Source organism: Anolis carolinensis, chromosome 3 (genome assembly GCF_035594765.1).
Source record: "Anolis carolinensis isolate JA03-04 chromosome 3, rAnoCar3.1.pri, whole genome shotgun sequence".
In the NCBI taxonomy this organism is placed as follows: domain Eukaryota; kingdom Metazoa; phylum Chordata; class Lepidosauria; order Squamata; family Dactyloidae; genus Anolis; species Anolis carolinensis.
The window spans coordinates 230,582,142-230,594,193 of NC_085843.1; the positions used below are offsets into that span (position 1 = coordinate 230,582,142).

The 12,052-nt window shown below is 44.3% G+C and overlaps 1 protein-coding gene across 3 annotated transcripts in view; it reads right to left on the minus strand.

Moving 5' to 3' along the window:
* as3mt (arsenite methyltransferase) overlaps window positions 1–12,052 on the minus strand; it is a 47,393-nt gene that overhangs the window by 31,870 nt on the left and 3,471 nt on the right. For 2 of the 3 annotated variants that reach the window (XM_003218509.4, XM_062976312.1), the window contains 4 exons: window positions 11,222–11,372; window positions 8,518–8,654; window positions 6,431–6,500; window positions 5,370–5,451 (listed from right to left, as the gene is read on the minus strand). In XM_003218509.4, the coding sequence (XP_003218557.2) occupies window positions 5,370–5,451; window positions 6,431–6,500; window positions 8,518–8,654; window positions 11,222–11,372 (440 nt within the window). The remainder of the gene's footprint in view (window positions 1–5,369; window positions 5,452–6,430; window positions 6,501–8,517; window positions 8,655–11,221; window positions 11,373–12,052) is intronic. The other variant, XM_008106568.3, reaches the window with a different exon arrangement.

Consider the following 12,052-nt stretch of genomic DNA (forward strand, 5'->3'; position numbering starts at 1 on the left):
CGCCGCCTCTTCCAAGGAGACAGACCCATGTCTCAGTACATAGCCGAGTTCCGAGTGCTGGCCCACAACACCGGCTGGAACGATGTTGCCCTCAGAGGACAATTTCGGGAGGGTCTCAACATTGAAATGCTGGAGGAAATCTCCAAGGTGGATCCTCCCCAAACGCTGGAAGCACTCATCGATCAATGTTTACGGGCTGAAGTCATGATTGCCAACAGGAAGCAGTGGGTACGAGGCCAGAGCGGTAGAGCTGGGGCAAAACCCCCCGCTCCCGCCAGCGTTCAGCCGCGTCCAGTGTGGAGACCCCCACCACCATCCCCATACCCCAGAGGGAGCGAGGAGGTGCCGATGCAGTTGGGCAATGTGCGTCCCAGATTAGATGCCGCCGAGAAGGCCCGCCGCCAACGCCTAAATCTCTGTTGGTATTGCGGGAATGGGGGCCACTTCGCCAGAGAGTGCCCAGCCAAAGGGAAGCCCGCCGCCCGTCTTGCGGCGGCGTCCTCCACGGAGACGAAGACGTCTGAGGCGGCTGGCACACAGCCGGCGGGGGAAGCCAACGACCGGGCGTAGAGAGGCTCGCCAACCCGGTCAAGAAACCCATTCAAGAGCCGCCAACCGGGGTCCTGTTCCTTCTAGTGGTCACCTTATGGTCAGCAAAAAAGGGACCCGTCATGATCCACGCCATGATAGACTCAGGAGCTACCAACAATTTCATTGATAGAGAGTATGCCGACTCTCTGGGATTACAATATCATGACTTCAAGAATGCCCGTGTGGTGCAAGCCATCGATGGCCGCCCTCTCAAGACGGGCCCCGTAAGCCAGTGGTCGGAACCCACCAGGATGTGGATAAGGGAACATATGGAAGAGATTTCCTTCTTTGTTACTGAGGTTCCCCATTTCCCTGTGATTTTGGGGATTCCATGGCTGACACTTCACGACCCAAGCATCTCCTGGTCCAACAGAGAACTGCAGTTTGCTTCAAAGTATTGCCAAAACCATTGCCTCGTAGCCAAGGTCTGCCATGCCACAGACACCGAGCCCATTATCACCTTGCCAAAGAAGTACTCCGAGTATTGGGATGTATTCAATGAAAAAGAAGCCGAAAAATTACCCCCACATAGACCTTATGACTGTGCCATTGACTTGGTGGAGGGGGCCCCGATCCCGCGAGGGCATCTCTACTCCCTGACTGAACCAGAGCAAGAAGCTCTCAGGGAATTCATAGAGACAAACCTTCGCAAGGGATTCATCAGACCCTCTCAATCCCCAGCCGCCTCCCCAGTGATGTTTGTGAAGAAGAAGTCAGGGGAATTACGCTTGGTGGTGGACTACAGAGCATTGAATAATATCACCAAGCGGAACAGCTATCCCCTGCCCTTAATCTCGGATCTACTAGACCGACTTCGAGGAGCCAAGGTTTACACCAAGCTGGATCTTCGGGGAGCTTACAACTTAGTTCGCATCAGAGAAGGGGACGAGTGGAAGACCGCCTTCCAGACTAAATTCGGATTATTCGAGTCCCGAGTTATGAATTATGGATTATGCGGAGCTCCCGCAACGTTCCAGCATTTTGTCAATGACATTTTCCAGGACTATCTAGATAGGTTCTTGATAATCTACCTGGACGATTTTTTGGTGTTTTCTAGATCACAATCGGAACATGAGAACCACGTCAAAATGGTGTTGCAACGATTGCGGGATCATGGACTTTATGCCAAGCTAGAAAAATGCGCTTTTGATCTACAAGAGGTAGATTTCCTTGGATACCGTATCTCGCCTCTAGGGCTCTCCATGGATCCAGCCAAGGTTTCAGCAGTATTGGAATGGCGGGCGCCAACTAACAAGAAGGAGGTGCAGCGTTTCTTGGGGTTCGCGAACTATTACCGTAAGTTCATTCCAGATTTTGCCCGCTGGTCTGACCCAATCACTAGCTGCATCCGTGGAAAACAGCCCTTCCGCTGGACTGATCAAGCAGAGAAAGGGTTCCAGCAACTAAAGAAATTATTCACATCCCTGTGCCTATTATTCTCGTCAACTAACCGCACCAGAGAGAAACTATACCATTTGGGAAAAAGAACTATTAGCCATAAAGGCAGCTTTTGAAACTTGGAGACATTGGCTAGAAGGGGCCAAATTTCCCATTGAAGTCCACACTGATCATCGGAATCTAGAACATCTAAGAACTGCCCGCAAGCTAAATCAGAGGCAGCAACGTTGGGCTTTATTCTTTGAACGTTTCAACTTCCAGATTCATTATGTGACCCCAGCCCAAACCAAGCAAGCAGACGCCCTGTCACGTAAACCGGAATACGCTGCAGGACGCAAGGAGACCTTTGAATCCCAACTACTACAACCCGAGAACTTTGCCACGCTCACAGTGGGGAACACCAAATCCACTCCCATTGATTCAACTCCCTCTACTCCAGGGCCCATCTGTGCTCAAGAAATCAGGGCTAGTCAGCAAGCAGATGCCTGGGCGCAGGATCAACTTCGTCAAGGTCTGCATTTTCCCTTTTCGCTTAAAGATGGACTGCTTTGCTATAGAAATCATGTTTATATTCCACCCGGACCGGGCAGGGAAAAAGCACTTCGTCTGTGTCATGACTGCAAACCAGCAGGGCATTTCGGACTATTTAAAACCATGCATTTGATCCTAAGAGATTTCTGGTGGCCCAAGATCCGCAAGGATGTGGAAAAATATGTTAACACCTGCCCAGTATGCCAGCGCTCCAAGATAAGAAGGGAGAAGCCCTCAGGGCTTCTACACCCCCTTCCTAACCCATCTCGCCCATGGGAAATAATTTCTGCGGATTTTATCACTGACTTACCACCTTCCTGTGGATTCACCACGATCCTAGTGGTGGTGGACCTTTTCACCAAGTTAGCCCATTTCATTCCCTGTGAAGGTCTTCCCACAGCCCAAGAGACTGCAGATTTATTCCTCCAACATGTTTTCAGACTACATGGATTGCCCAAGAGTTTGGTCACAGACCGTGGATCCCAATTCACCTCTCGTTTCTGGAAGGCACTACAAAAACTATTGGGCATAGACTCTCGTTTATCTTCAGCTCATCATCCCCAAACGGATGGGCAAACGGAGCGCACCAATGCCACTTTGGAACAGTACCTTCGCTGTTATGTAAACTACCAACAGGACAATTGGGCTTCTCTGTTACCACTGTCGGAATTTGCCTACAACAATGGAGTCCAGGCTTCTACAAAAGAAACGCCGTTCTTTGCAAACTACGGCTTCCATCCACGTTTCTTTCCCCCTGTCATTGAAACTTCAGAAGTTCCCGCAGCAGAAGATTGGCTGCAGGAACTCACAGCGGTGCAACAACTTTTGCTCCAGCAACTGGAACAAGCCAAGGAGGACTATAAACGTCACGCGGACAAACATCGCCAGCCGGGCCCCGAAATCAAGGTAGGAGATCGGGTTTTTCTGTCCACTCGCTTTTTGCCCTCCCATCGCCCTTGCCGGAAGTTAGATGCCCGTTTCATTGGCCCCTATCCAGTGGTGGCGCAACTTAACCCCGTGACTTTCAAACTCCAACTTCCGCGCTCAATGCGCATTCACCCAGTGTTTCACCGCTCCCTGCTCCTTCCGGCGGATGGTGTGCGGCCAGATGTAGACCGGCCGGCCCCCGTCCCTATTTTGGTGGATGGGGAGGACGAGTTCGAGGTTCAGGACATTTTGGATTCTCGCTTTCACCGCCGCCGCCTGCAATATCTCATTGACTGGGTGGGTTTTGGCCCTGAGGAACGCTCTTGGGAAGACGCTTCCACAGTTCACGCTCCTGATCTAACCCGTCGCTTCCATCAGACCTATCCCGCCAAGCCACGACCTCGCACCTCGGGGAGAGAGTCCCAGTTTGGGAGGGGGCTTGAGGAGGGGGATAGTGTGATGACCCATGGGCCTTGTAGTCCTGCTCATGACATTGTGATGCCTGATGAAGAAGAAAACTTGGGTTTTTTACCTTCCCAGTCAGAACTGGATTCTTCCCAGACAGATTCTTCCCAGCCAGATCTGGGAACCTTGCACCTGCAAGAAGATTATGTTCCAGAAGTATGTCAAACAAATACTGAGGCTACATCTCCAGTGTTTTCTCGCCATGAGTTTTGTAAACAACAGAGAGGCTTGGAAGCAGCCTCGCGCAGGAGTGCGAGAATAATTGCTAAGAATTTGCCAATTAAGCCTACTTTCCATGAGAATCTTTAAGGAGTCAAACATCTGGTCTCAGAGATTAGCTTTCGTTTCTGGTTCCCAGAGAACTGCTCTCGGCGGGAAAGTTAGACTCTATATAGGTGTTTTACCCGCGGAGTAACTTTGCGGAGTCAATTCGTCAGCCTCCGGAGCGAGTTGTGTCTGGACAGCGCGCTCCGTTTCTAGCCTCGTTCCTGCTCAAGCCTTGCCTTGGTTCCAGCCTTCGCTCCTGTTTCCCAGCCTTTGTTTACCAACGGACCTTGCCTTGTTTTCCCAGGACTAAACCTTGCCTTGTTCCACGGATTTTACCAAGTTATTCCACGGACCTTGTTCTTGTTCCTCGTTACCTTGTTCCACGTTTCAAGCCTTGTTTCAAGTATCAAGTTATTTCCTAGCCTTGCTCAAGTTCATGGACTAAAGGACCTTGTCATCTCCCCTCACTTTGCCTGGCAAAGTGAGTGTTTCGGTTATTGGATTACAACTTTGGACCTTAATATTTCATATTGGACATTGTTTCTTTGGACTAATTTTGACCTTCCCTGAAAGGTCTACTTCTGGACTAACTTTTACATTTGCTTTTACTAACTTTATATATTTCCTTAATAAAGATATTAGATAGAATCTGGCCTCTGCGTATGGTTATTGGTGCTCTGTAGCCTGGGTCGTGACACATAGCCATCCCCAAGGTCTTGTTAGACCAGTGGTTCTCAACCTGTGGGTCTCCAAATGTTTTGGCCTTCAACTCCCAACTGGCTGGGATTTCTGGGAGTTGTAGGTCGAAACACCTGGGGACCCACAGGTTGAGAACCACTGTGTTAGAAAATTCTGGTGTTAAGGTTTCCCCAGGATGTACCTCAAGAAAACAAGCCCTATCGCCGTTCAGAGGGTCACTTCCAAAAGGTCCCTGTTCCTCCGCAGCATAAATGTTGAAGACAAAGGATGAGGTACAGCCCAAAGTGAATGGGAGTTATCTTGCCCTGCCTGTCCCCCTGGCTCTCGGGTGCAAAACTATGCCCCTGTCTGAGTATGAAACTTTAGTTAGAAGGTATCAGGAAACGGGTTCAATAAATTTGAGCAATACATTGCTTTGGAGAAAAAAAGAACAAGGCCTGAATAGATACATATGATTAGAAATGGGATTGGTAGTGGATGAATTCACTCACCCCACAAGACTCTGTGTTTCCTGATATCCTCTGGCAAGTCACAGTTGGCATACACATCACTGAAATACATCTCCCCACCTGCCTTTAAAAAAAAAGATATCAACAGAAAGTAATAAATAACTTCATAAATAACATCACAATCTGATGGGCACGACGGGGTACAGTAGAGGGGGAGAGAGAAAGACTGCAGTATTAAAAGGATGTTTTAGCTAGCATTGCACTGCCAGCCCTAGCTGCAGTTCATTGCCTGTGAAATCATCCACCAACAGATGTGTTGTATCTTCAAAGCAAAACCCGTCATCCAGATACACTAATTAGTCAAGGCCTTTGGAAATAACCCAGGTTTCCTCATTGTAAGAAAGCCAACCATACTCCTCTTTTTGTTTAAAAAAGACTAGTAGCGGCTTTATGTTCCAAGAAGGTTGTAGCCAACATACTACATATGAAACCAGAGCTTGGAAAAGTTACCTTCAAGCTGTGCTTACTCTGTTAAATTTCGCATACGGATCAAGATCTGTTTAGAAATTGCCTGTTCAGACAGATGGAGCACTCAACATTAATGGAACATTTTCCCTGTTTGGAATAATGTTTAGGCATAATACTACTACTACTACTACTACTACTACTAATAACAACAACAACAACAACAACAACTTAATTCTAATATCCCGCCACCATCTCCCCGAAGGGATTCTGGGCAGCTTACACAAGGCACAAAGTGCCTAAAAGGCAGAACATGAAATAAACCCAATGTAAAATAAATCCAATGTAAAACATTTAAGCATGTAAACAACAACATAAAACTCAGAATAAAACAGGGCTCATCCATCAATGGCGATAGCTAATGTAAACATAGCTAGGCTATAAACAATAGGGCAAGGGAATGGGAATAAGTGCAGAGCTGCAACCATGGGACAAGAGCATGGGATAAAGTGCAAGGCATAGTTGTTTCCAAAATAAAACATTTCCCATCTTATCATTAAGCTTGCATTTTCTCCCTATTATACTTTCTCTAAGACGCACTATATATGCATGTTTTATATCAACAAATTACACTTTACCTTTAACATTTGATAAGCTTCATGCAGGACAGCTCGTTTATCAGGGGAAAGATTAATCACACAATTGGAGCTAAACAGGAAGGAGAAAAACCTCATTTATATACCTTGAAAATGGAAAGCAATGGGTAGACAATAGACATCATAGCAATATGCACGAAGGAAGATGATATAAGAACAAAGCAATGCAGGACTTCGGGTTTCTCACAGTGATAAGAGACAGAGATGTCATGGTACTGCTTTGTTCTGCACAAACTCTAATAATAGGCCATTAGGCAAAATAATTAAATAGGGACACATCTCAAAAAAGTGAGCTCATGGAATAATAGCCTCAGAGTTGGAAGAGAGAACATTGGCCATTCAGTCCAACCCCTTGCCATGCAGGAACACACACTCAAAGCACTCCTGATGGAAAGACATCCAGCCTCTGTTTAAAAACCTAAAGAAAAAGAGACTCTTCTATGCTCCAAAGCAGCATATTCCAGGCAGTTAGACCTGTTTGACAGTCTAATATGTTGTCTTGGATTCAAATGGCAGGAATCTTTTCCCCTGCAATTTGAATCAATTGCTCCATGTCTTAGCAGAAAAGAAGTTTGTCCCTTCCTCAATATGATATCCTGAACATCTTTACATTCCCATATAGAAAAGCATCCATATTCTCTCAATCGGTGGTGGGGAAGATGTAACACTCCAGTTATTTATAGGCTTCAATTCCCATTAGCGCTATCCAGCATAGTCATTGGGGAGAGACAATTGGACAATGCAGTCTAACATCATCTGGAGGGTCACGAATTAACCATTCCTGCTTTAAATATTGCTAATTCAACACTTTTACAACGTAAGGCCGGGCTTTAGTACAGCAGGTTAAACCACCAGCTGCAGTAAATCTTGTCAATTGGGAGGTTGACAGTTTGAAGTCAGGGTAAGCTCCTGACCTTCAACCCAGCTTCCGCCTACCTAGCAGTTCAAAAGCAAAATGTGAATAAATAAATAGGGAGTGCTTAAAAGAAGGGAGGTATTAGGGCACCCTTTAAGGAAATGTCAGGAAAATGCCGGCAATTCGATCAAAAGGAGGAAAGTTACGAACAAAGCTCTTCAGCAGGGAGATGGAGCAACAGTACCCCCCCCCCCAGTAGCCAGAACTGAACACAAGCCTCCAAGATGCCAAAGATGGGAAAAGCCTATATATCTCTATCTATGTACAATTGTCTGTCTTGTCAGTGTATAAACAGTATTGAATGTTTGCCGCATATGTATGTTCTGTGATCCGCCCTGAGTCCCCTTCAGGGTGAGAAGGCCGGAATATAAATACTTTAAATAAATAAATATATGTGCCTACTGTGGTTTAACAGTTTGCCTGTGACAAACCTTTGTATCTCAAACCTGTAATTAAGGCGAATGGAATGGTGGGATGGTGGTTGTTTATTTTCAGAACAGACTCAGAGGGCAAGGAGGGAGCAATGCTTAATATTCTCAAGACCAGTGTTTCTACAGATGTTTTGAACTTCAGCTCCCACAATTTCTAACAGCTGGTAAACTAGCTGGGATTTTTGGGAGCTGAAGTCCAAAACACCTGGAGAAGCAGAGTTAGAGAAACACCACTCAAGACCACAAATTCTCCCCACCAAATCCTAAATGTATGCACATACACAAATATTAGTTCTGCAGAGGGATTCAGACCTTAGATTTCACTGAACGAGTGAAAACCCAAGCAAAAGAGTGGAATTTTAAGTTTAAAAATTGAGCACAGAAAGATTAAGTAATCTCTCCTTGCACCCATAAAGCCACCCCTGATATCTCTCCCCAATGCAGTGTTAACATTACCCAGTGTTTGCTTTGCAATGTGCATTCTCATGAACTCTATTCAAAAATAACAAGAGACTCAGTCTATAGTGATTCATTTATAGCTTACTGCAGCCTGAGGTTTGGGGTGAGAAAGAACACATTGATATTTGGGAACTATGGAAATATGAAAATCATGTGGAACAGCAACACAGAATCTAACGTTAAAACCACCGCCTCAAAGAAAATTTCTATATCAAGCTTCAATATCTGGCCGTGCAGAAGAAAAGTCTGAAATGTGAACCTACATTACAAGGTTATAACATTCGCCCTTCAAGCCTGCTTCACTCAGTTTTTCCATGTAGCAATGAATAAAGTTAACATTGGGTTTCTTGTAGCCAAATTTGTTCATGTGATAATCAATGTGTTTCTTCGCTACTTCTACCTGAAGAATGGAAACAAAACCAAAAAGGCTCAAATGATTAAGGACTGGAGAAGAGTTTAACTTCTGCTTTTTATCCTTTTTGCAAAGCCTGTAATCCTTCTTTATTTCTGTTAATCTGTAACATTTTAAATATATATGCACAACTATTTAGCAGTTTAATATTTCTTGCTCCAATGCTACGTGTATAGATTTCAACTGTTCCGTTTCATATGGATTTAATTATTGAATAACTTTGTCGTATATCTATTTGAATGTTATGATTTAATAAACTGTAAACAGAATGCACACATGGGTGCATTTACTTTACAATTTAGCAGTTCAGTTATATCAGCTGTGTACTCATTAGAACATCTGGATTGTTCCTTTGCGAAACAAGAATGAAAAGTATTTCAGTAAAAGAAAAACCGTACGTATTGAAAAGGCATATGGCAATTATATATGTCTAGGTTTCATATAAGGCTGGAGTTAAAATTGCTGGAAGAAACATTAACAACCTTAGATATGCAGATGATACCACTTTGATGGTTGAAATTATTATTATTATTTATTTCCCCCGACGAACGAAGAGATTGTGCAGGTTCATAGGGGGAAATGCGGTCACGAAGGTAGGTGGGTCCCGAACTGAAAGCAAAGAAGAGCTGAGGTGCCTTATAACCAAGATGAAAGAAGAAAGTGCAAAAGCTGGGTTGCAGCTAAACATCAAGAAAACCTCAAGATTATGGCAACCAGACTGATTGATAAGTGGCAAATAGAGGGAGAAAACATTGAGGCAGTGGCAGACTTTATATTTCTAGGCACAAAGATTACTGCAGACACGGACTGCAGTCAGGAAATCTGAAGACGTTCACTTTTTGGGGGGGAGAGCAATGACCAATCTCAACAAAACAGTGAAGAGTAGAGACCACACTGGCAATGAAGGTCTGCATAGTTAAAGCAATGGTATTCCCCATAGTAACCTCTGGATGAGAGAGCTGGACCATGGGAGAGCTGGGAAGGTTATTAAAAGTAAAGATGGAGAGAAGACAGGAAAGCTTGGAGAAGATAATGGTGATGGGAAAAATGGAAGGAAAAAGAAAGAGGGGCCAACCAAGGGCAAGGTGGATGGATGTTATCCTTGAATGAATTGGCTTGGCCTTGAAGGAGCTGGGGATGGTGACGGCCAACAGGGAGCTCTGGCGTGGGCTGATTCATGAGGTTACAAAGAGTCAGAAGCAACTTAATGAATAAACAACAATGAGGTTTCATATAGTAAAGTCTTTGTTTCACCCAGATAAGTCTTTGTTTCACAGATAGAAGAAATATAATATGGACACTGGGACAGGGGAGGAAACAGGTCTACAGATGACTTGATATGCTGAAATAGGAGCTGGTATGAAAAATATTTCATATGCCAGAGGAGTCTAAAAAGACATACACAGGCAACAATGTCACTTGCCAGCTCACTAAGAACTAGCATCTTTTACATCTAGGTGAGGAAAGTAGCAACAAAACCACTTAAATAACAACAAAACAGGATATGATTTCTACTCTTATCAAAAAGCTGAAAGATAAGTTTTAGGGGAAAGGGAGAAAAAGTAGATGGCATGTCTCTGTTTCTGTCTTTCTACAAAGCTCTCTGCAAGACCCTGCCTTTCTTCAGTTCTTTGTGCTTGTCAGACCGCTAAAAGGAAAGGCAAAGACTTTTATGATTTGCAGAAACCTTTAGAGAGAGACAGTCAAATGCAACATTCATTCTTCCCAGTTTTATGTTCTTCTACAAGGTTTTCTAGAATTCTAGAGAGTTTTCTAATACTTTAAAAAGATTTGTGCAACCTCTTCCTTGCTATCGTTGTTGTGCCGTCAAGGAGTTTTCCACTTATGGTGATGCTAAGGTGATTTGCCCAGTGTCACCCAAACCCCATCTACACTGTCATATAATGCAGTATGAAATTGTGTTATATGGTTAGTATAGACTCTTATGGTGTAGTTCAAAGCAGTTAAAGTGCGTTTTATGGCAGTATAGATGGGGTCTGTGAGTTTCCACAACTGAGCAGGGATTCAGATTCTGGTCTCCAGAGTCATCATCCAATGCTCAAAGCACTATACTATTGGCGCCACCACCCTCCATACTGGCTAGATCAGTGGTTCTCAACCTGTGGATCCCCAGATGTTTTGGCCTTCAACTCCCAGAAATCCTAATAGCTGGTAAACTGGCTGGGATATCTGGGAGTTGGAGGCCAAAACACCTGGGAACCCACAGGTTGAGAATCTCTGAGCTAGAAGGGCTAAAATCTTTTCAATGTGTAGAAGATAATGGAGGAGAACAGAAATAGCAGGCATCTATTCTTCTTTTTCTTGTTCTCTAAATTTTCCAGAAAGGTCCCTCCATTTTATTTGTGTCCTCTAGCAATCAAATAGCTTGAAACAAGTTTTGCTCTGTTGTGAGGTTTGGAACAGATTGAATAGCAAAGACAGGCACAGGTTTGGGTGGAAAATCAAATTGTTCTTATTGATCCCTGTCTCATTTGCTGTGTACTAGTGCCATTAAAGTTTCAGCCTTCCAGTAAATTTAAAGAACAGGCTCTTACCTGGGCTTCAGTCATGTCTATCCCAGTGATATGCCCATTTTCTCCAACCAGCTGACTGAGCATATAACAGTCTCTGCCGCTCCCGCAGCCCAAATCCAATATCCAGCAGTCCTCTAAACATTCTGGGACTACAAGGCCACAACCATAGTATCTGAGGGAGAAAAAGTAAGCCAGTGTAGACAAGAAATATATTTTCAAAAGAGAGAAATGAAGTGGCATGAAGTACTGTATAGCGTAGTAGCAAGATGTTACATCTTCAACTCTTTCTCCCTAATATTCTCCTGTAGTAGTTTGCTTTTGTCAGAAATATCAAAAATTAACTAGGTATTTTTAATTACAAAAATGTGAGTCAAGCACTGAAAAGGTTAAATAAGCTAGTGTAGCACCGAAGAGAGTGTTGGAGTTAGTGGGCCAGAGCTAGTGTTGTCCTGAGAAGTGTGAGGAAGGCCTCTGTTTGAGAGAAGCCTGGTGTGAGAAGCTTCAAGGAGAGAAACCCCAGGTTAATGGCCTTGTGTGTGAAGGTCCTGTGTAAGTTCAGTGTGAGAGGAGGCTCTGTGAGAGCGAAGCTGTTTATCTGCATGAGAAAGAAGCCCAGTGTGGAAACAAAGAAGGAAGTATAAAGAACTTTTATTTGTGTTATGGAAACCTTGCTTTTGTAAATAGTGCAACTATGTTATTTTGCTATAAAGAAATGCCTCCTAAGGAAGAGATACCATTGGTCTGTGTGTTTTTGTTCTTTTTTATCTCTTTTGCCTACTGGTGCTGGGTCACACTGCTGCTAATAGGCTACTCTGCTATACGTTTTTGGGGAGGGTCTTTTGTTAAAAGCAA